The sequence below is a fragment of the Maniola hyperantus genome, chromosome 3 (assembly GCF_902806685.2).
Source record: "Maniola hyperantus chromosome 3, iAphHyp1.2, whole genome shotgun sequence".
Classification (NCBI taxonomy): Eukaryota; Metazoa; Arthropoda; class Insecta; order Lepidoptera; family Nymphalidae; genus Maniola; species Maniola hyperantus.
Window position 1 is genome coordinate 15,750,203 of NC_048538.1, and position 23,530 is coordinate 15,773,732.

The 23,530-nt window shown below is 39.7% G+C and overlaps 3 protein-coding genes across 4 annotated transcripts; 1 reads left to right on the forward strand and 2 right to left on the reverse strand.

Moving 5' to 3' along the window:
* The first annotated feature begins 272 nt into the window (after positions 1 to 272).
* Ctu1 (Cytosolic thiouridylase subunit 1) lies at positions 273 to 5,459 on the forward strand. Its single transcript, XM_034984090.2, has 5 exons — positions 273 to 461; positions 1,060 to 1,282; positions 1,734 to 2,050; positions 2,485 to 2,689; positions 3,811 to 5,459. Exons 1-5 carry the CDS (start codon positions 414 to 416, stop codon positions 4,539 to 4,541), a joined length of 1,524 nt encoding a protein of 507 aa, XP_034839981.1. The 5' UTR covers positions 273 to 413; the 3' UTR covers positions 4,542 to 5,459.
* Mul1 (Mitochondrial E3 ubiquitin protein ligase 1) lies at positions 5,453 to 9,557 on the reverse strand. Its single transcript, XM_034984107.2, has 6 exons — positions 9,271 to 9,557; positions 8,684 to 8,841; positions 7,888 to 8,045; positions 7,118 to 7,388; positions 6,621 to 6,828; positions 5,453 to 5,983 (listed from the first exon to the last, which is right to left on the reverse strand). Exons 1-6 carry the CDS (start codon positions 9,385 to 9,387, stop codon positions 5,864 to 5,866), a joined length of 1,032 nt encoding a protein of 343 aa, XP_034839998.1. The 5' UTR covers positions 9,388 to 9,557; the 3' UTR covers positions 5,453 to 5,863.
* A 366-nt stretch (positions 9,558 to 9,923) lies between these two features.
* Positions 9,924 to 23,120, reverse strand: pea (ATP-dependent RNA helicase pea). Of its 2 annotated transcripts, none has more exons than XM_069509397.1 (15): positions 22,926 to 23,120; positions 21,624 to 22,597; positions 20,674 to 20,835; positions 19,833 to 19,937; positions 19,178 to 19,324; positions 18,477 to 18,728; positions 17,612 to 17,872; positions 16,800 to 17,047; positions 15,055 to 15,721; positions 14,045 to 14,185; positions 12,707 to 12,859; positions 11,899 to 12,079; positions 11,186 to 11,330; positions 10,563 to 10,742; positions 9,924 to 10,183 (listed from the first exon to the last, which is right to left on the reverse strand). In XM_069509397.1, exons 2-15 carry the CDS (start codon positions 22,500 to 22,502, stop codon positions 9,961 to 9,963), a joined length of 3,744 nt encoding a protein of 1,247 aa, XP_069365498.1. In that variant the 5' UTR covers positions 22,503 to 22,597; positions 22,926 to 23,120; the 3' UTR covers positions 9,924 to 9,960. The 2 variants fall into 2 exon arrangements, with proteins under 2 accessions (XP_069365498.1, XP_034839845.1); XM_034983954.2 differs by having other exon boundaries at positions 22,717 to 23,120.
* Positions 23,121 to 23,530: the final 410 nt, after the last annotated feature.

The following is a 23,530-nucleotide window of genomic DNA, read 5'->3' on the forward strand; positions in this document are numbered from 1 at the left end:
AAGTAATAATGCTATTTACATAAAACTGAATTACGAGTTATTATTTTTAAACAAAAACAAGATAGTAATTGATTGTTATATTTTCAATATTATGTAAATGTAACAAAAAAATTAACTTGAAAATATAATCGTGTGGTACTTGGTAGGTATTATGTATCCGAAACTTATGACATCATCAGCTGTGTAATGTCAAACATAAGCGTGAATTTTTTAATGCAACAAAGAACCTTAACCCCCTGTAATTGGTTATAAATTACAATAACAAACTACAATGCATCCTAATTTTTAGGTTATAATGTGCTTTTTTAAGTTTTTGTGTTTTATTCAGAATTCTAAAAATATAAAAGTTGTGTTTAATTCAAATACTCTTTTATCATAGGATTCCGTTGACTTGTCAAAACAATATCACAACTATGCCAGTACTATGCACAACTGGATGTGGCAAAAATGCATCCCTGAAGGTAGTAATCCTTTTTCTATGAGTCAATAAACTACAATACATCGGTCTCGTTGGTCTAGTGGCTAGCTTTTTGCGGCGGCAGGTTATGGGACCAAACTGTATTTGGGTTCTTTATTTCTTCACTCTGGGCAGGTTTTTGGCTATTATTATGCGTGCAGTCCTCCTCGTTACACCAGCCATTCAAGCTCGCTCCAGAAACCAAGTAAGTTTGCCGCCCAGGTTGCCGAGCACTCTAGCTACACATTTGTCAGCGTTTCATCTACCCACCCCCATGCAGGCTCTGCACAGAGTACCACGGTAACATCAATAACGAAAAGGTGGTTTTATAAACTGTTTTTGTTATTTTGGTAATTTTCAGGACAAGCTTTGTATGAAGGATATGTTTTCCATCAGAGAGAGAGAGTTGTTATCTCCATCAGTAAATTGTACCCACTTGAAGCAACTTACTAATATTATAAATTAGTGAAGTGAACCACTTGGTTCACTTGACTAATTTATAAATAATAATACTGGCTGGACTATTATTTGATGACTTGTATTTATAATGTAAATCACTCACAATAGTTTAAATGCTAAAATATAGATAATTCTGCTTTCAGCGTCCAAAAACAGGTGACGCACTTTGCAAGGAATGTTTCTTCTGGGCGTTTGAAACAGAGATACACTTTACCATCACGAGAGGTGAATTATTCAACCGAGGTGACTCGGTGGCCGTCGCGGCCTCTGGCGGGAAGGACTCCACAGTGCTAGCGCATGTTCTCAAACTATTGAATGAGAGATATGACTACGGATTAAATCTTATGCTTCTGTCAATTGATGAAGGTATGAACACAAATTTAGTGCCTGTTATTCATGTATGACAAACCGGCTTTGCTCACGTATTTCGTCGATGTTAGGAAAGGAAAAGACCCTGAAAGGACCCTGGATGGGTTCGAAACTAGTCAGCTAGTTTCAAACACACCCAGGGACCTTTTGGAGTCAGTCTCAACCGCGAAGCGTGTACAAACTGAGTCCCTGTGAAAAAGGAACCTGGAAGATTTGTATAACGGAAATCACTCATGATAGTCTAAACCCTAAATGAGTGTCTGTTTTTTTTAAATAATACCTGATAGGATATCAATTCCAAAAATTTGAAAAGGGTATCGCTGGGTTTCTTGCTAGTTCTTCTCAGTAGGAAGTGTATTCTGAACCAGTGGTAGATTCTTTTGATGATTCAAAAGCACTTGTAAAAGTTTATTTTAGTAAAAATCTTTCTTTTTCTGTTCCTTAACAGGAATCACAGGTTACCGAGATGATAGTCTTGAAACAGTAATGCAAAATAGTGCAGACTATGTGATGCCACTCAAGATTTTATCATACAAAGACTTATATGGCTGGACTATGGATGAAATTGTCGCTCAAATAGGAAGGAAGAACAACTGTACATTCTGTGGGGTCTTCAGGCGGCAGGCGTTGGACAGAGGGGCTGCCTTACTGAATGTGAAGTGTATAGCAACCGGTCATAATGCTGATGATATTGCAGAGACTGTGCTGATGAATGTACTTAGAGGAGATATTGCTAGGTTGAATAGGTGTACTGCTATATCTACTGTAAGTTTTTTGAAAACATTCTTGTTTGCTACCTTGCTTGAACCTATTACAATCTCTGAACTAAATTAAGTTACAGGTCTAAATCTAGTGCTATCCTTTTTCCACAGGGAGCATGAGGAAAGAGATAGTAATTTATTTAGACATATCATTTTAGTTCAGTTTAAAGATTGTGTACAACATAATTAGACAAGTCTCTAGAGTCTAGTACTTACTTACTAATTAGTTTGTGTACAGCTAGACTAAGGGCGGTTATGCACTTGTATGACCCAAATCCGTGAAAATATGTTTCGAAGTAGTTATAGAACTATTTGTATGATAGCTTATGACATATGATGCAGATATTTTTTATATCCATATTTTCACGGATTCGGATCGGATGTGTGCGTGATCGCTCCCAGCGTTACTTGACCAGACTTGGTTTTTCATGTTTCCAGGGTAGTGAAGGGACAATACCTCGGGTAAAACCACTGAAATATACCTACGAGAAGGAAATAGTAATGTATGCACATTACAAGAAACTTGTCTACTTTTCAACTGAGTGTGTGTTTGCTCCAAATGCCTACAGGGGACACGCTCGAGCTCTGCTCAAAGACATGGAGAAAATCAGACCTACCTGCATTATGGATATTATTTACTCAGGTAAGAAAAATACATGTTCAAGTTTTTCTTAATCTGAATTTTTATGGGACTTTTGTCCGACACGGACACGCCAGCCCCATCGTAACCTAAATTACATAAATGGAATGCAGCAGATAAACCCGAAGAGATATTACTGCCTATGCAGGAATATTTCAATAATCAATGTAAAACCTTCTGTTGTTGGTATATGAGAAGACTCATAAAACCACCTAAAGTACGCGGCCAAAAGTGATGAACATCGATCTTTAGAAGGAGACAGCAGATTTGTAGAGCACTGTCTCGTCGTTGAGTACGACAAATCGTACTCAACGACCTCATATGGGTATGAGTGACAGAGACAACGCTCTACAAATATGAAATGTCATTCTAAAGGCCGATGTTCATCACTTTCGGTCGCGTACTGTATGTCATATTTATTAATGTTATATTTCTGCATAAATAATATAAAGTAGAAGTTTAAGCTAGAATAATATTACTTATTAGCCCATAGGCTAGATGGTAGTAGTAATAAAGCTGCCATTTTATAATGGTGCTTTATGGTAGGAAAAAAAAAAAAAAAAAAATATTTCTGCACGAGGTTCATAAAGTTCTCCTACATCACAAACACCCTGGCGCCTAGGAGTTAGATTTCTGATTGGTTCAATTTGCGCACCGGGTTAGCGCGGGGGATTAGTTATACAAGTATCCTCAAACAGTGCTTAAACTGCAGGTTTGGAACTTGCAATATTGACAGTAGATTCTTTTTATGAAATACACTCGCTAAGAAAGGATTTTTGGAAATTTCACCTCTACAGGCGTCACGCGAACTTTGATCTATCAAAGTTTGTATCCATTCATCTATCCTTCATTTTTTCAAGCCTACGTCTATGAAATATCATTATCCATACTAATATTATAAATGCGAAAGTGAGTCTGTCTGTCTGTCTGCTAGCTTTTCACGGCTCAACGGTTCAATCGATTTTGACGAAATTTGGTACAGAGATAGCTTGCATCCCGGGGAAGGACATAGTCTACTTTTTATCCTGGAAATTGAAGTTCCCACAGGATTTTTAAAAACCCAAATCCACGCAGACGAAGTCGCGGGCATCATCTTGTAAAATATAAATTCCATTTTCTTTCAGGTGAAACAATGACTGTAAAAGAAAAAGTATCACTACCAACACAAAGAATATGCTCAAGGTGTAACTTTGTGTCTTCTCAAGAAGTTTGCAAAGCTTGCGTCCTGTTAGAAGGATTAAACAAAGGCCTACCAAAACTTGGTATAGGCAAAAGTTCTAAAGCTAAGAGAATGTTAGAAGACTACAATGCAAAACAGAATGATAGCATAAAAAAAGCTATAGATGAAATAAATGACGAATCCAAGAAAAATAATTGCATTTCTAAAGGCAAGGTATGCAGAAGCAAGAAAACACAGTGTAATGAAAATAAAGAATCCGATTTTAGTACATCTAGTGAAAACACAACGTGTAAGAAAGTACAGAGTAATGAAGAAAATGAACATATAAATAGTCAAAAAACAGAATGTTGTGGTGAAAATATATGTAGCCGTAACAGAGCGAAAGAACCTCGTGGGACGAATTCAAAAGCCGAAAAGCTTCTAGCGGAATATGGAATCCCAGAATTTAGTAATGAAACAAATTCAATACAAGACAAAAATGCTAATGAGAAGGAAAATAATGTAAATGATGTGAGCAATGGAACAAATTCAATACAAGATTGTGAGAGCAAAATTGATGATATTGAAGAATTTGAAGTAGATTTTCATACAAATGTTGAAAATATTTTGAAGGAAGAAGATGAGACCTGTGCAGGGGCCTGTGGAAATATTGATTCATTACATATAGGTTTCTGACCACAACATCCGAGACATGGTTTCTATGAAAGCTCAGTCACTCAATGAGCGATGGAGAGAGCCAGGCTATGGGGGAGTGGGTAAAGTTCGAAGGCTAAATTGAAAAACGATAATTGACAACATCATTTCATAGGTGCCTACGCCTACTCAATATGTAGTGTTTAGCTTTAGGGGGCTAATGCTTCACTCAAAAGTTACTCTTACCACACATCCCTGCCCATGAAAACATACATGCTGCCAACAATCCAATGCATTCGCTGCTATTGTTTTGGTCACACTAAAACAATTTGCAGAGCCAAACCCAGATGTTACAGGTGTGTTCAACCCCACTCCGGTGACTCATGTCAAAGATCTGGCTACGTGTTTATACTGCTCAGGTTACAAGTAAAGATGTCAACATGTCTGGAATTTAGCAGACAGCACAATTAAAGTGGTCATGTCCCAGGACAATATCTCATATATGGAAGTGGCATTTCATCTCCCGCCTGTTAGACGTTCCTAAGCAGAGATGGCAAGAGAGATGTTCCCTCACAACATACACATATCAAGCCCTACCGCCAATTTTCTGTTCCTCTCGTCCCCAAGCCCCTCAAGCAAAGGGATATGATTATCATCGCTGATCCATCCTTCCCAAATGGCAGCGGCTCCAAAATCATCCAATCTTAGAACAAATCAGCACCCTTCTCCTGAGCCTTGTTGACCCGTGTTGTGAAATTCCCTTAGAGGCCAACATTGCCAATAGCCTATCCTGACTTTTGTCAGGATTGCAATGGAACAGTAAGAGCTTACGTCCCAAGAAACATGAATTATTCTCTCTCTTCTATAGAGTATGTACAAAACTAGTTAAATAATATGTAATATGTATATTAGAAATAAGCAGAGCCATAAGAGATAAAAAATAATACACAGAATTTTTTACTAAAATAGTTTTTATTTCATTGAAACCTTACCTATACATTCGTAGCCATTTGCTCGTCTTCCTTACAAACAAAAACAAAACAATTTTCTATTTACATACAATACAAGTAACACAGAAACAACACAAAATTATGATAGTGTTTAAATTTGCATTTTTACAGCACCAGCGCTACAACAATCACGCGCGCGATATGAAGCTACTAGCTTAAACCCCTTAGGGGTTGAATTTTCAAAAATCCTTTCTAAGCGGATGTCTACATCATAATAGCTGATGCCAAATTTCAGCCCGATCCGTCCAGTAGTTTGAGCTGTGCGTTGATAGGTCAATCAGTCAGTTAATCCTAGCACAGATACGTGACCCCATAGGAGCAGGATTGTAGGTTTGACGTGTGTAATATAGCAGTCTAAGTGATGAAGGCGGGCGCCCGTGAGTCTATCCGCTCCCGGCAGATGGGGCACTTGTCTCGGATGTTCTCCGAGCAGTCCTCGCACAAGCACACGTGGCCACATGGCAGCAGGATTATCTGAAACATAATATGAAAGAATCTAAATATATAAAAGGAAAAGGTGACTGACTGACTGACTGACTGACTGACTCAATGACTGACTGATCTATCAACGCACAGCTCAAACTACTGGACGGATCCGGCTAAAATTTGGCATGCAGATAGCTATTATGACGTAGGCATCCGCTAAGAAAGGATTTTTGATAATTCAACCCCTAAGGGGGTGAAATAGGGGTTTGAAATTTGTGTAGTCCACGCGGACGAAGTCGCGAGCATAAGCTAGTTATAAATAAAACATATTTTTCTATACCTAACTGTACCGCTTTTTATTTTTTATTTTATTTTATTAACTGTACCGCAGGCCACCGCAAACAATTCCACCCTCACCACCTGGGTGTCTGGAGTGGGTGGGTGAACCACGTGTTCCAAACCAAACTCTTCAGTAGTGAGCCGGCGATTTTTTTTACCTGGTGGTAAGTGATGATGCAGCCTAAGATGGAAGCAGGCTAATGGAAGGGGTATGGCAGTTTTTATTAAACCCTTTGGTTTCTACACAGCGTCGTACCGGAACGCTCAATCACTTAGCGGCACGGCTTTGGTAACTAGCCACGGCCGAAGCCTGCCACCAGACAAAGGAATGATGATGATGGCTCACCTCTTTAGGGTTCTCAGTGCACACCACACAGAGCTGAACTTCACTGAGGTTCTTGTCCCTCGTGTGTGCGCGTCTCTCTCTTCGCCCTGCAGCCAGTTGCTTCTTCATGAGGTCTTCGGCCTCGCGTCGCTTTCTCTTCTTGAGGTATTTGTACACAATACGACCCGAAGCCAATGCTGCTACTGTGCCAAATAGTACTATTAGGATTCTGGAAATAGCAAAAAAAAAATATACCCTTTAATAACGCCTTAGAAAATGCTCTATTGCTACAAACAACAATAGAACTAACTTTAATTTTAAATGATTACAAAACATTACTGCAATTACTTTCATGCATGACATAGTATTGAAAAGAGCAACCGCCGAGTTTCTTGCTGATTCTTGTCAGAGTAAAGGCATTCCGAACCAGTGGTAGATGGTACTGGCATTTGATGACTCAAAAGTACTTGTAAAGTTTTATTTGAGTAAAAAATATTTTCTGAAAACTATCAAATTACCTCAAAAAATCTCGTGAACTGGCAAGCCTCTTGAGTAAACTAGATTTGGTAGCTGTCGTCAAATACAGTGGCAATCCATCCCTCGGCGGTTGAATCTTCAGTCCAGCACTGGTTCTACTAAGCTCCCCTATTGCCGTGATATAAGAGCCGTCTCGTAACATCTCCTCCATGGTCTGAAGGCCGCGTTGTCGGACCCCAGAGAAGAATCCCCAGACATGATCTATTACCCCTGGCGACATGGGCTCAAACTTGTCTGAGATTACATCCAGATCTGGTAGTAAAAACCAAACAAAAATTGTAAACGAAGATGCAGGCATCATCTATTTAGATATTAAGAGGCAAAGGGCCTAGTTGATTTTTTTAAAAGTGATTAGGTATATAATAAAGTTGCTGTAAACTGGCTGAAACAGTAAGTTTAAGCACCATATGGCTCTGTAGAGGGCCAGTATGGTGCTTGAACTACCACCAGAAAACATCACTTTTGAAAAAATCAGGTCATTTTTGCTCTCATGGCCTTATTTGTAAGTTGACTAGCTTACGTTCGCGACTTCGTCCGCGTGGACTACACAAATTTCGAAGCCCTATTTCACTCCCTTAGGGGTTGAATTTTCGAAAATCCTTAGCAGATGCCTGCGTCATAATAGATATCTGCATGCCAAATTTCAGCCCGATCCGTCCAGTAGTTAGACCTGTGAGTTGATAGAACAGTCAGTCAGTCAGTCACCTTTTCGTTTTATATATTTAGAAGAAGTGATTGAAAGTTATCAAACCTAGCAATTCTGCAGCAAGTGCATCCACAACCTCAATGGTATATTTGCCATTGCTGAGTACAAATGGTGTGGAATTGTACACTTCATGTATTGTGCGAGTCTGATCCGACCAGAATCCTGCTGAGGTTCGAGCTATCACATGTTCTTTTATTGTTAATCTGAAATCAGTACTTCATGGTATCAGCAGAAACAAACGAAATTTGAAAAACATTTATATCAAATCATTAAATTGTTTGTAGTTACAATGCATCTTATTTAAATATTATAAATGCAAAGCTGTTAGTTTTTCAGGCTCATCCGCTTAACTGGTTTTGATGAAGTTTTATATAGAGATAGCTTGCATCCTGAATATGCAATAGGCTAACTTTCCCAGAGTTGGATAGGATGAGATTTTACAAGGCCTAACCGTTCAACCAATTCAAACACCAAGTTTACCTCCCAGAGACAGTAGATGAGATGAGAGATGATGATGATAGACACAGACATTAGATGATTCTAGTCTCATAGGGTACTTTAAACTTTTTAGACTGTAAAATCAAGAGTTCCCACAGGATTTTTAAATACCTAAATCCACACAGACAAAGTCACAGGCATCATCTGCAAGAAATATTTTAATGGCAGAGAATTGATCAGTAATTTTAAGAGAAAAAAGTAAGAATTTTGATAGTGTAGGAAATAGGAAACCTACAAGGATGGCACAATGTTAAATCTTTGTAATTAAATAAGGATACTTATTGGCTATCTCAGAATGAAGGTACCTAAATATTTTTTAATATTAATCACAATGAACAGTTACCTCTGTATGACTCCAGTGACAGACTGGTTATAGTTACTGGTGATGGGGTTACCCAGGGGCTTCACCAGGCCTCGGATCACCACATATGGTATCACATGGCTGGGGTACTTGTTGATTTCCTTGTTCAGTGTGGAGTCTATGTCTAATACTGGTGCAGACTGGAATAGACAGTCATATTTTTCAAGTAATCTGTATTAAGTAAGTACGTTTTTATGATATAGCTTGAAATCTAGCAATCAATGTAGTAGGTAGCTCTAGTAGCATGACAAATATGAATTTAGAATAATAAAGATATTTCAAAACTTTTCAAGAAAAAAACAATAAAAAATTTCTATTTAATTTACTTAATACGAGAAGAGTAGGTGATTTATTAACAAAAGGCAATCCATTTAAAAGCTTGATCGGCCTTTGGCCAAGGATTTCCTATCTTTATAACAATGTCTAAGCATGCTAAGCTGGAATAGGACAGGTAAAGACCCCAAATATATGGATTACAGGCCTAATAACCTAGATATTATATGGAAATTATCAGATTCTTTGTAATTTAACTTCTTTAGCTTGAGAATTAAAAAGTTAAGGTCACGTACCTGTAAAGCATTCAGGATATGTTTACATTTGCTCAGCTGTTTCACACAAAATCCCAATATCAGGGAATCTATACCCAGTATAACGGTTTCGCCGATTACCTCCGTAAAGAAATCCATGGTTGTTTTATAACAACTTCGCAGCACTATCAATTTATAGAATAGCACTCGCCACTCTTGGTGCTGTTTTCAGATTAATTTAAATCATCTTTTGATCGAAGTTACCTAATAATTTTGGGTAAATAACAATAATTTATTTCAGAAAATTACTGTCAAACACAGCTGCTGTCAAATCGATATCGATCAAACTCAATGTCATTGTCAAGTCAATCTTCCCACAGCATGTTCAAAATTGTGCATTTTGAATGATTTTGAAAACGCTTGATCTAATGAATTTTTTATCTTGAAATTCCAGTTTTTTACTGACGAAGATCCGACAAAATTATATTTTATCGTGATTTTATCATTAATTCTAAAGAGCTTGTGATGTGACTTCAATAAGCTGAAACCAGCCGAAACTGTGTCGTTCTTCTACATCCCACTCTATGGTTTTTCCAAGATTCCGAATAAGATAAGAAAACCTAGACCAATGAAGGATAAGATTCCTCCTCAAAATTTATTTTACTCTAGGCGAAATTGAAATAAAATCCTTGTGTTACTTAATCACATATTTATTTAACCAATGAAATAACCCTAATTTCTACGTCGTCGGACTCTGGATATTCTCCAAGCGTTAGGTTCTTCATACTTATTGTACAAAGGCTCTAATCTCTGGTTCTTCTTGAACTTGGACAGCTTGGTGGGGTCGGAGAACTTAAAGAAGGCCGGAGCAAACTCCACCAGCCATTTAGGGTCTATTGTGGTCACTTCTCGCATGTACTCCTTGGTGGTTTGCACTAACTCGTGGTAAATAACCCTAGAAACAAAAAATATATAATTAGTTACAGACTCATTTCCTAAAAATATCTTGATAAGTACATTAGGAAGGGGGCGGGGGGATATGTAGAGAGAGATATGAGTAAGAATTTACGAGCTGAATTGCACCCTAATTCCGTCCTAATAAGAGTTGATATTTATTTGACACAGGTAAAGTTTGTAAGTTAGCTATATTTTTAATATGTCGTTAAACCACGAAATAAACTTAAAATCATTGATAGAGATAGCTACATTATCCCCAAGTGCTATAGACTACAATATGTAACGCGGACGAAGTCGCGAGAAAAAGCTAGTCATCAATAAGAAGGAAGTGTGGCTTGAATATAGAAATGAGATTATATTATATACAAGTGTCATACCATTCCGGTTGTCTGTTGAACAGCGCGCTGGAGGGGTGTATGTACACCACTTGGCTGTCGACGAGAGTGCGGTACCCCTCTTGCGGATCTTTCTTCGCGGCATTGCGGAAGAAGCCCGAACAGATCGTCTTCTGGATGCGGACGGTATTCTTACCCGCTGAGACCACGTCAAGTTTGTGCCTGAAAGTATTTGAAAGTTGTTAATATAGGCATGATTTTATTATAAACTAATTAGCTAACTAATGGCGTCGATTCTCTTGTTTTTCTCTAAACTAAATTTAGAGTACAGACTCATCCTTTTCTTTTTAATATTGCTAAAAAAGGACGGAACATGAATTTTACATTACAATACACATTACAATACACATTACATTAATACATACATTAACACACATACATTTTACATTATTTTAATGACGAAAAATTTTAGTGTTTTACAAACTTAAACAATAGGCTCGCGACTGGCAGCTAAAATCACGAGGTTTGACAGTTCTGAACTAAGTTAGGCTTGTCTGTCCTTTTCTTATTACATTGTTAAGAAAGAGATGTGAATACTCTAAATTTTAGTTGCGCTCAGAATCAGTACCATTGTATATGTACATGTCAAGGAAGGGTGTCCTTACCTGTCCATAATCCCGAGCAGCTGTTTGCGCACGTCTTGCGCGCGCTTCAGGGTTCTGATCTGCACGAAGTTCTCGTAGCACCAGGCGTTTGAGAACTTGTTGTTCTTCCAACTGTTGTACACGGCCAACAACGTAAGGTGGTCACCTACGAAGTAAACAGCACCATAGTATAAACGATATTTAAAATGCATGTGGAAGATTTCTTTGATGATTCAAAAGCATGTGTAAAGGTTCATTCGAATAAAAAACTTATGTTACTGCAGTCTACTGTTCACTTCAGTTACAATAGTCTGTCTGTCTGTTAGCGGCCTGTATCTCATGAACCATAATAGGTACAGAGTTGATATTTTCCCATAGTGTGTTCTTTTATCTATTGCCGCTATAACAAATAAGACCAATTTCAAAATGGCTGTCATGTTATTTAAAAAGTAAAAAAAATGAAAAGATGTTTATAATCTTGTACACTGATATTTTTTTTAAAGAATATTAGTCCTGTTAATTATGACTAATATTCCCCTTTCCCCTCCAACTAAGTGAAAAGCTTGTGCTAAAAGTGGTTACGACAATAGTGCAACGGGTGGGGTGGTTTGAACCGGCGACCTTTCGGAACGACCTTTAACCGTTGAGCTATTGAGGCTTTAAATGTAAGTAGGAATGGAATCATTCGTGTGCAAATCCGATTTGCACTTGACTGGTTTTTAATAGCCTTTTACCTTCAGGTTGGTTGAACTTGGCCTTCTTCTGGTCGGCCAGGGCCTGCTTGTCCTTGGGCCGGTAGAACACGTTCTGCACGCTGAGCATCGACACGATGGTGAGGATCTCGTCCGAGCACTGCAAGGCTACCGACATGATGAGGATCTTTGAGAGGTTCGGCTCCAGCGGGAATTCCGCCATCTGCGGACGAAAATACAGGTAAGTAGACTCTTCTTGTGAAACTTGAGTGAGTAACAGCGGCTAATTTAAAAAAAACTTAGGTCGTGTATCCCCATGTATAAGTCCCGCAAATTGCTATTGCGCTGGAACCACGTCTCATTAACATCGAAATGACGTCATTTTACGTCAGCCGAAATAAAAATATACCTTCAGCTCGAAACTTTAGTCTAGTGCTGACGTCACTAAAATGGCGGCCACGCGCGTTAGCAATTTGCGGCCATTATATAAGTAGCGATGCACATATTAATGATATGAGATTTTAAACTGGGCTACGTCAATACAACATTTTAATATAATCGGTACAAATACGGATTTTTTTAACAAATCTAATGTCTGGTCCGGTCCGGTCAAGTAAAGTCCAGTTAAGTTTGGTTCGGTCCGGTCTGGTCAAGTCTGGTCTGGTCCCATTCAGTTTGATCCGGCCCAGTCCAGTCAATCAGACAATATGAAGAAGTCAAGAAAAATAAGAAGTTATTTCGTGTCTCAGGGATGTCAACTGTACGGTGACGTTTTATGCACTGTACTCCCCAGCAGTGGAGTTGAAACGCCTGTAAAAAGCTACGCTTGAAAAAAGAAAATAAAACATACCCGTCGCCCAAGTCGAGTCAGCAGCCCCTCGGAGTCGAGCGCGGAGAGCGAGTGCAACTGTTCTAGTGCCATTATGAGCGACTCCACCGGCGGCGCGTCCATGAAGTCGAAGTGTAGCAGATCGTTGATGCCCATTGTTTTCAGTTGCAGCACCTGCACACAAACGAGTTGATGAAATATGCTTTAGTGTACAGTAAAAGAGTAATGCAAACAATAAATGTTTATGACATTTAAAAAACCGGCCAAGTGCGTGGCGGGCCACGCGCAGTGTAGGGTTCCGCAGTCACAATCCTCCAAAAACAGATATAACTCCTTATAAATACTATCCGTCCCGGCTTACTCACGTGTGTAGTCGACGTTAGCCCGACTAGTTTCGAACCCATCCGGGGTCCTTTTTCAAGGGAGTCCGTCCGCGCACGCGCCGCGGTTTTGACCGCGTCGCGTTTTTTCAGTCAAAACCGCAGCGCGTGCGCGGACGGACTCCCTTGAAAAAGGACCCCGGATGGGTTCGAAACTAGTCGGGCCAACGTCGACTACACACGTGAGTAAGCCGGGACGGATAGTATTTATAATGGAAATCACTCACGGTAGTTTAAACGCTAAAATATAACTCCTTAACCTGTGAGCCATGATAGTTTTCCTAAATTGATTATATATACTAATGCTGTGAATTTTTTCACGTTCCTATATACTACCATTTGGCTGATAGAGGGGGGGACACTTGACCCTAATAAAAATTAGCACTTTAAAACATTATATTTTACAAACGGATCTAGAAATCGAAAAATGATGTTCCCACACGCACAGTATTTTTAAAAGACCTATTCAACGATACCCCACACTATGGAGTAAACGAGAAAAAAAAAATTATCCCCACTTTACATGTAGGGGAGTTACCTTCTCACTCTGAGAGGAGACCCGTGCTCTGTATGTATGTATAATAATAATAATAAATAAAACGTTTATTTTTCAATCATCTAGATTACACACATACATTGATTTGATCTTGAACAAATTTGCGTGCTTGTTGACATAAGCATATACAATATTAAAAATGGTACAAGATCAAGAACTGGCTATCCTAGCTAGATTTTTAGATCTGTGTTAAGGATAGCCAATGTATGTATGTATATACTTTATTGCACCACAGAAACACAAATGACAGGTTACAAAAAGAAATCTTAATAAGTAGGTACAAAAAGGCGGTCTTATCGCTAAATAGCGATCTCTTCCAGACAACCTTAACGCTAGGGAAAAAACGAACAAATGGACAATGGGAGGTGGTGGTCTGTAGTGAGCCGGCGATGGGTTGATCATGATGATGCTGATGACACTTACAGTGGTAGCGAGGTTGGTGCGCTGTATCTCGGGCACGGGCGTGGGCAGCATCTCATCGCGGTAGGCGCGCTCCGTGTAGAGGCGGTACGTCTTCCCCGGCCCGGTGCGCCCCGCGCGACCGGCTCGCTGCTTTGCCGCTGCCTGGAATATCGATGTATAATTTCAGTACACATTTAACAACATCAATCAGAGGCGGATTATCCCTAAGGCAAACTAGGCACGTGCCTAGGGGCGCGAGATTACGAAGGGGCGCGCGTGATCATGTAGAGTTGGATTAGTGAGTCTGCGCTTCAGATATCTTCGTTTCGGCCTCTTCTCTACATAGTATAAAATAAAGTCGCTTCCCGCTGTCTGTATGTATGAACGCGTAGATCTTTTAAACCACGCAACGGATTTTAATGCGGTTTTCACCAATAGATAGAGTGATTCAAGAGGAAGGTTTATAGCTATAGTTTAGTTCTCAAAAAAATAGAGATCCCTAGAGAAATTGAAATAATGTGAATTAGGTCGGAAAAAATCCTCTCAAATACACCTCAATGACACCACATTAGTATCTACATTGCACCCATGCGAAGCCGGGGCGGTTCTCTAGTCTTTAATATAGCAAAGTATCAAGTCTTCACTCGTTCACTTCACCAACTACCAGCTTTGCAATTACAATACGCGACAGGTCGAGAATCGAGATTGCAATCGAGGAGGAAACTCCTCCCACACCCGCGCTAACCCGGTGTGGGTGATCGGGCGTCCCCCCGCCTCATACCCCGACTGCCATTTCAACCTGTCGCGGACTATATACGATTCATCGTTCTTTCAAAGTTAGTATTTTTTTTTCAATTTGGCTGCCAGAGGGGCGCCTATGAGGTGCTTGCCTAGGGCGCTCTCGACATTTAATCCGCCTCTGACATCAATACTGGCATCAGCTAGTTTAAAATAAATTTCAATTAAAACTAGATAACAAATGTAAAGTTCGACAGCTGAAGAGATTTTAGAAAGAAACAGAAGATACTCACTTGTGATATCGGAGTGACAACCAACGAATCCATCCCAGTCTTCGAATTGTACACCTTCTGCTTCACGAACCCTGGGTCCACCACGTAGTAGATCCCATCTATCGTCAGCGACGTCTCTGCTATGTTAGTGGCTATCACCACCTTCCTCGACCCAGGCGGCGCCGGCTCGAAGATCCTCGTCTGCATTTCGGACGGCAACGCAGAATACACCGGCAAAATTATTAGTTCCGGTACATCAGGCCCTAAAGACTTCATTCTTTCGTACAAAATCTCGCACGCGGTATCAATCTCCTCTTGACCGGTCAAAAACAATAGAATATCCCCTGGGGGTTCCCGCAAATGGATTTGCATCACCGTTATCAAAGACGCGTCTAAGTAATCTGTCTCAGGTTCCTTGGTATACAAAACTTCTACAGGGAAAGTTCTGCCGGGTATGGTGAAAATGGGTGCTTCAAAGAAGTATTGGGAGAACTTCACAGCGTCTAAAGTAGCTGAGGTGACTATGAGTTTGAGCTCTGGTCTCTTTTGTACAGCTTGTTTGAGAAGGCCGAACAGCACGTCTGTGTGTATGGTCCTTTCGTGCGCTTCGTCCAACATGATGACGGAATAGCTTTTGAGATCTAGGTCCATTAGGCATTCGCGGAGCAACATACCGTCTGTCATGTACCTGGAATAAAACAAAATGTGTTTTACTAACTGACCCTTTGTATCGTGGCAATTGTGGCAACCCCATGCCAGACACCCTTAAACTTAAAGTTTGAACGTCATGGATTGCCAGACACTTAGTGTCGTGGCATGGCAACCCCCTGCCAGACATCCTTAAAGTTTTAAAGTTTAACGGTGTCTGGCATGGAGTTGCCACGACTCTAAGTGTCTGGCAATACATGACGTGATTTTTTTTTAATACACTTTATACTTTGACATAAGATTTTTTACACCTTTGTTACCTATTATCTCACAAAGCCACCATGATTCTAACTTCATAGTCGCTGATCGTTCTTCCTTGTGTTGGGGACAATAGGCAGAGAAGCTTTCAGCTTTTATAAAATAACGAAGGTCCGGCACGCACTGGCTCTCTCTGTATTAGTCCACCATGTGCGTTACGTGATGCAATTCTTAGGTTATAAATTTTTGCCCTCCGCGATGATTAATTTGAATTTTGTTCAAACAAGTTCAAAGTCAAAATCAAATAATTTATTCAAAATAGGTAATAAATTACTCTTTTTGATGGTCAGATGTTGGATTTCTAAGATATAGTGGTGATAATTATAACGCAAACTTAAAACTAAAGCTACGAGGGTTCCAAACGCGCCCAGAATAGAGTAAGGCTAATTCTGTACCAAATTTCATCAAAATCGGTTAAACTGTTGGGCCGAGAAAATCTAGCAGACAAGACAGACAGACAGACACGCTTTCGCATTTATAATATTAGTATGGATAGTATGGTTTTAGACAAGCAACTTTTTCCGTCCCTGGCCTAAATATGAGTGGACAGAGCTTAAAATCTAAATATATAAAAAGAAAAGGTGACTGACTGACTGACTGACTGATCTATCAACGCACAGCTCAAACTACTGGACGGATCGGGCTGAAATTTGGCATGCAGATAGCTATTATGATGTAGGCATCCGCTAAGAAAGTATTTTTGAAAATTCTACCCCTAAGGGGGTGAAATAGGGGTTTGAAATTTGTGTAGTCCACGCGGACGAAGTCGCGAGCATAAGCTAGTGGGTAATAAAACTTACTTGATAACAGTATCAGGTCCAGTGCAGTCCTCAAAACGAATGGTATACCCGACCTCCTGGCCCAACCTGCAGCCGAACTCCTCGGCGACTCGCTTGGCGACGGACATGGCGGCCACACGGCGCGGCTGCGTGCACGCCACGCGCCCGCGCGCCGCCAGCCCGCACTCGCACACGTACTGCGTTATTTGCGTCGTCTTCCCGGACCCGGTCTCTCCGATCACGATCAGGATCTGGTTATCTGATATCGCCTACAGCAAAAAAAACGTTTGTAATATTTTTAGTTCAAAAATTCAGCGCAGTATTCGATTTTAAGGTTAAGATTAACCTTAAAATCTTATTACTCTTAAGCTTCTTTGATTTGATGTACAGAAAAACACAGTATGGTAAAAAACCTTTTCTACTTGTTTTTTCCTAGCTAGATTATGTAAGTTTGCCTAAAAGCCAAAAATGTAGATGTAGTAATTTCGACGACGACGGCGATGGCGACGGACATGGCGGCCACGCGCCGAGTCTGTGTGTACGGACTCGCACACAAAAGGTTCCGTACCACCATCGTACAAGATTATATACTTTTTTTTTTAATATACATAACGGCCACTTCAAAATTTTTATTATTTTTTGTTATAGTGGCAATAGAAATAAACACTCAAATTTCAACTCTCTGCCTATTACGGTTCATGAGATACAGCCTGCTCACAAACAGACAGACAGACAGAGATATAGACAGACGGACGGACAGTGGAGGTTTAGTAACCTCGTAGTAGTTTTAGTAGCCCTAACTAAGTAGTCACCAAAATCAATCTATAGCTTACCTTAGTCAACTCATCCCTCAATTTGTAAATAGGCAGAGATTGTCTCTGCTCCAACAAAGACAAGTTAGTCTTCTTGCCAAAGGACGACTTCTTTCCTCCAATCACATGCTTCTTCCACTCAGGCAGGTCCTGAGGAGCTATCCCGGTGCCCCTCATGTTGGCTGCAAGGGTCCTGCCATCGGCCTCTGGTAAGGGGTCTATCCAGTTTTTGTTCAAGCCAGTTGGTAGACTCTCCATCTCTTGTTCCCTTTGCAGCATTTTCTGTTAAACAATTTTTTTTTTCAGAAATCAGAGTATGAGAACTAGAGTAACCAACATAGCTCAAGGGTTGCAAAGCTGAAGAAGGGGGTTGGATTTTCAAAAATCCTTTCTTAGTGGATGTCTGCGTCATAATAGCTATCTGCATGCCTGCATAAGCTGTGCGTTGACAGATCAGTCAATTAGTCAGCTTTTCCTTTGACATCATTATACCCATACTAGCTTATGCTCGCGACTTCGTCCGCGTGGACTACACAAATATCAAATGCCTGCGTCATAATAGCTGTCTGCATGCCAATTTTCAGCCCGATCCGTCCAGTAGTTTGAGCTGTGCGTTGATAGATCAGTCAGTCAGTCACCTTTTCCTTTTATATATTTAGATTATAAATGCCTGTGTTTGTTTGTTGGTTTGTCCTTCAATCACGTCGCAACGGATAAAGGACGGACATGATTTTTTGCATGGGTATAGTTAAAAACCTGGAGAGTGACGTAGGGTACTTTTTATCCCGGAAAATCAAAGAGTTCCCACGGGAATTTTAAAAAACTAAATCCACGCGAACGAATTCGCGGGCGTCAGTTAGTATTTAGATAAAAGCCTGGTTCTTACCTGTTCCCTTCTCTCCTTGGCTAGGGCGGACTGCATCATGGCCGCTTGGGCCAGCGACCCGTCAGGGTTCTTCACGATCCTCACAGGCGACAGGTCGTGTAACGCTCTGCCGTGACCTTGCAGGAAGGGAGGTTCCTCTTCGACGAGTTCGATCTCGATGTCCGCTTCGCCGTCTTCGTCTTTGGGCAGGAGGCCGGTTTCTTCGTCGAAATCTGGTAGCTCGCTCTTGTCGATCACGCCTGATGATATCATCTGTTAACAACAAGATTTGAACTTTAAAGTAATGCATACAAAGTAGCAATGGGCATATTTGCTCTGTCTGTTGTTGAAAAGCATGCTTAGCAAGAAGAGTACTTTGTTTAAAACTGTTTTTTGTATATTATTTATCATTAAATCCATACTAATATTATGAATGCAAAAGTGTGTCTGTCTGTCTGCTAGCTTTTCACGGTCCATCCGTTCAACCGATTTTGACGAAATTTCGTACAAAGATAGCTTGCATCCCTGGGAAGGACATAGGCTACTTTGCATCCCGGAAAATCAAAGAGTTCACAAGGGATTTTTCAAAACCTAAACCCACGCAAACGAAGTCGCGGGCATCACCTAGTATAGTATGGTATATAAATTCAAAGTACCGAGAGACCGTGCTCAGTAGTAGGCCGATAATGGGTTGATGATGATGATGATGATGTTGACTATACCTGTTTAATCTCCCACCTCTCGGGGCTGGAGATCCTCGTGACTCGCTTGCGGCTGGAGTCCTCGTCAGGGTCGATGCCGCTCTGCAGCCCCGCCAGCACCGTGGCCGCGGGCGGAGGCCTGTCTGGGTTGCGGCCTTCACGTTCAGCCTGATAATTAAAAAAAAATTGTAAAAGGGTTGGTTCGCTCCAGCAACGCGCAGGATTGCAATTACTTGTATTCATGTCATAATATTGTAACTCGAATCTTTGAAAACAGCAACCACCGAGAATCTTGTTGGTTCTTCTTGGAAAGGCATTCTAATTAACGAACTAGTGCATTTGACGATTCAAAAGTACTTTAAATATTTATTTAAATAAAAATATTTCTATTCTATTCTAATCTAAATATATAAAAGGAGACTGAGAGAAGGAGGACTGATTGACTATCTATCGACGCCCAGCTCAAACTACTGGATGGATCAGGCTTAAATTTGGCATGTAGCTATTGTGACGTAAGCATCCGCTAAGAAAGGATTTTTAAAAATTCAACCCATAAGGAGGTGTAAGAGGGGTTTGAAATTTGTGTAGTCCACGCGGACGAAGTCGCGAGCATGAGCTAGTAAAGGACAATAAAGTTGCCACCATAATATTGCAAATTGCTTCAGTTATATCTTACCTCTAAGTGTGCATGAGATGCTGGGTTCAAGTCCTTGCCAGTGTCTTGGCAGACATCCTTCATTGTAAGGGACACTTTTTGTCCAGTCACAGACAGAACTTTAACCTGACAAAAAGATAACATAATTAAAAACAACAATCAAATACTAAAACATCGTACTTAAAAGCTAAGTGCCTGATTTTTGACATTAATATCACTACTTATGTATATTATAAACACAAGTTAAAAAAATCGATTAAAAGTATGCTCTTAAAAAAAGCATAATATACAGTGGAAGACTAAGTAAATGATAGGAAAGCTTGGATTTGACTCGCTCCAGTAATGCCGTATTGCTCCACTCACAGCCTCGTGGCTGCAATTACTTGTACAGTATGGTATATTCATATTGTTTATTGATCACTTGAAAAGAGCAACCGCCGAGTTTCTTGCTGGTTCTTCTCGGTGCCGTTCCTGCATTCCGAACCACTGCTAAATTAAACTAGTTGACGATTCAAAAGCTCTTGTAAAAGTTTACTTGAATAAAAATATATTCTATTCTATTCTAAATGCGAAAGTATGTTTGTTTGTCCCTCAACCACGCCACAACAGAGCAATGGACCGACGTGATTTTTTGCATGGATATAGTTAAAGACCTAGATAAAAATACCCGCTAGATAAAAAGTAGCATATGTCACTCACATATGCTACTTTTTATCCAGCGAAATAAGGAGTTTCCATGGAATTCTTAGAAATCCACATGAAAAAAGAAAAAATGGTTAAAAGCAAAAATGAAAATCATTAAATTATTAGCAGTTCAGTATGCAGCTATACAACATAATTTAGTTGAAGTTTTCACTCTTACCTTGACCTTGTCTCCTCTGGAGACCACCTCAGACACATTGGTGACTCTGCCCTCTGACCGGAGCTGTGAGATGTGGACCAGGCCCTCCCATCTCTTCCTCAAGCCCTCCATTTGTACAAAACATCCAAACGGTACTATGTTGGCCACTCGTCCACTGTATATCTGAAAATACAGGTACTTTATTCAAATAACAGCCTTGTGATAGTTCTAATAAGTTAAAGTGATTTTGTAAAATGGTGATAATAAAAAGAATACCCGGCTGAGTTTGTTGTGTCTTCTCAGCCCTGGGCGCGTTTGAAACCCTAACCGTAGCTTTAGTTTTAAGTTCGCGTAAAAATTATCACCTCTATATGATCATCTTACAAATGCAAACAGACTATCAAAAAGCGTTTGATAGTCTGTTTGCATAAACAAACAGTAAATTATTTAGCAAACTTGCAAGCAGTTTTTGGCAATTTCTTATTAACTTCACTCTTCTTCCTTTGCAGGCAGAAAGAAATAAGCATAATTATAGTTTAGTTAAATTTCAAAGGCTCATTACTATTGAATAATGAGCAGAGGCGCATTAAATGTCGAGCACCCTAGGCACAATAAGCACCTCATAGGCGCCACTCTAACTGCCATATTAGAAAAACTACTAACTAATTTCAAAAGAACAAGGAATCATCTCATTGCATAGCTGGTTGTTGGTGATTATACTATTTATGTGAATGAGTGAAGAACATCACCTCATGACCCTTTGCTATATTAAAGAACAGGCAGTTTCGGTCACTCCAAGATAATATTAATTACTAGGGATAATTGTAATGGAACTCTACATGATCGCGAGCGCCCCTTCGTAACCTCGCGCCCCTAGGCACGTGCCTAGTTTGCCTTGGGGATAATCTGCCTCTGGTAATGAGCCTATTAATTTTATCAAAGGCTTTTAATTACTTTGACGCATGACTCACCTTTCCTGATTCCGGATCATCACTGATCTCCACATCTGGACTCTTCTTCCTGAGAGGCTTCCTTTCATAATCATTATCCCTGTACCTATTCTTCTCTTCTCTGTCCCGAGAATGAGACCTAGACTTCCTATGCTTTGACCTGCCTCCCTTATATCGGTCCCTTGAGCGTGACCTTTTAGACCTGTCTCTTGAATGTGAACGCCTGGATCTGTCCTTTGACCTTCTAGACCTATCTCTTGACCTGGATCTGTCCTTTGACCTTCTAGACCGATCTTTAGACTTAGATCTATCCTTTGACCTTCTAGACCTATCTTTAGACCTAGATCTGTGACGGTGCTGACTTCTAGATCTTTTTCTATTTCTGTCTCTACTCCGGCTCCTTTCTCTATCTTTGCTACGACTCCTAACTCTTTTTTTCTCTCTACTGTGACTCCTTTTATCTCTTTCCCTGCTTTTACTTCTGTCTCTACTCCTACTTCTCCTTTTCTTATTTACTGTGCTATCTTTCTTACTGTCTTTTCTATCTTGACTGTGCTCTCTTTTCTTAACATCTTGCTTTGACTCGTCTTTTGTAGCACTTTTTGAAGGGGCTAAAGCCTCTAATGCAGCCATCGCATCGTCAACCACACTACAAGATTCTTTTGATTTTGACTCATTTTTAAATATATCCTTAGAGGTGATTCTTCTAGTTTTTTGATCATCCTTTACCTCCTCTTCACTTTCGTCATCTGTAGAGAATGTTGCAGGTTTGTCATTAGGTATGGCCAAGCCGGGAAACTTTGCAGCCAAAGGGTGCGAAGATTTATTGTTTGGATCACTTTTCTCATTTTCACTACCAATAGGCTTCATATGCTGAATGATACGAAGCAAATTTGTCATAAACGAGTCCGAGAACTCAGCTCCATTGTCGATTAAAGCCTTTTTAAAGTCGTCGAAGGTTGGATTTTTGTCTGCCAAGTCGATAATAAATTCAGCTGTAAATAAAGAAAATGATTAACCCTTTAACTATAAGTACAACGTTATAAATTATAATATTATAATATTAAAGATAAATAGGTTACGAAAATTTATGAAATGCATTTGGATAACTCACCTAAATCTTTGTCATTCAAGCCCAAGTGGTTGTCCAATTCTGTACAAATCTTAGACACAAGAGAGAGGTGTTCTAATTTTGCAACCTCGTCCATATTTTAAAGTGAAATATTAAAAAAATTAATTATGTAGAGCATCCACTGCATCCATCGAAGAGTTTATTTTTATGTTCACAATGTTTTAAATTCAATTAAAACGGGCGCAACTTACTTCGCCTGTCGTTTCACAATGTTGTGTAGATTTCGATTTGACCACAGGATTTGACGCATATTTTGTTGTTGTTTCTTACTTAAGTGGCTTTTGCTAGGGCTTTATTGGTGCCACCACGGCACAATTGGGCACAATTACTTCGCTAGTCTCGTAGATAAAGATTAAAGAAAACGCGTTCAATGCTCGGTTTCTGTTTCCTTCACAGAGTACTTTTAACATATGGAAATAGAGTACTATCTCGCGAGCTAATAGTGGCAACAGCTTAGTAGCGCCATCTGTATCTGACGAATGGAACTAATATTTATAATATGTACATACCTACCTATATATAGACTGCTTTATAGGTTCATACCTATACATATAATACATACATATAGGACTGCTATGGAAGGTAGGATTGTGTTCAGATTAATAATTATTTATTAATATTTGACTCCCTTACAATTTAACATATCATGTAAATTAAAAAAAAATCTATAATAATTAATCTGAACACATATTTTTAAATAATAGAAATTTTTGATTCTAATCTTTATTTTTACCAAAATTAATCCAAATCACTCTTCCTTATCCTAAAACAGTTTATAAAGTTGCCTGAGGACTGG

What these genes read in the sequence shown, in the direction of transcription:
- pea (XM_034983954.2), bottom strand. Translation starts at nt 22,810, where the DNA reads ATGGACGAGGTTGCAAAATTAGAACACCTCTCTCTTGTGTCTAAGATT. An exon ending in CTGCTCGGGATTATGGACAG is followed by an intron (nt 10,743 to 11,185) that starts GTAAGGACACCC and finishes AAATACTTTCAG; the next exon opens with GCACAAACTTGACGTGGTCT. An exon ending in TTCAACAGACAACCGGAATG is followed by an intron (nt 10,184 to 10,562) that starts GTATGACACTTG and finishes TTTTGTTTCTAG; the next exon opens with GGTTATTTACCACGAGTTAG.
- Ctu1 (XM_034984090.2), top strand. Translation starts at nt 414, where the DNA reads ATGCCAGTACTATGCACAACTGGATGTGGCAAAAATGCATCCCTGAAG. An exon ending in GCAAAAATGCATCCCTGAAG is followed by an intron (nt 462 to 1,059) that starts GTAGTAATCCTT and finishes TTCTGCTTTCAG; the next exon opens with CGTCCAAAAACAGGTGACGC. An exon ending in TATGGATATTATTTACTCAG is followed by an intron (nt 2,690 to 3,810) that starts GTAAGAAAAATA and finishes ATTTTCTTTCAG; the next exon opens with GTGAAACAATGACTGTAAAA.
- Mul1 (XM_034984107.2), bottom strand. Translation starts at nt 9,387, where the DNA reads ATGGATTTCTTTACGGAGGTAATCGGCGAAACCGTTATACTGGGTATA. An exon ending in ATATCCTGAATGCTTTACAG is followed by an intron (nt 8,842 to 9,270) that starts GTACGTGACCTT and finishes TGTCTATTCCAG; the next exon opens with TCTGCACCAGTATTAGACAT. An exon ending in GCACTGAGAACCCTAAAGAG is followed by an intron (nt 5,984 to 6,620) that starts GTGAGCCATCAT and finishes ATTATGTTTCAG; the next exon opens with ATAATCCTGCTGCCATGTGG.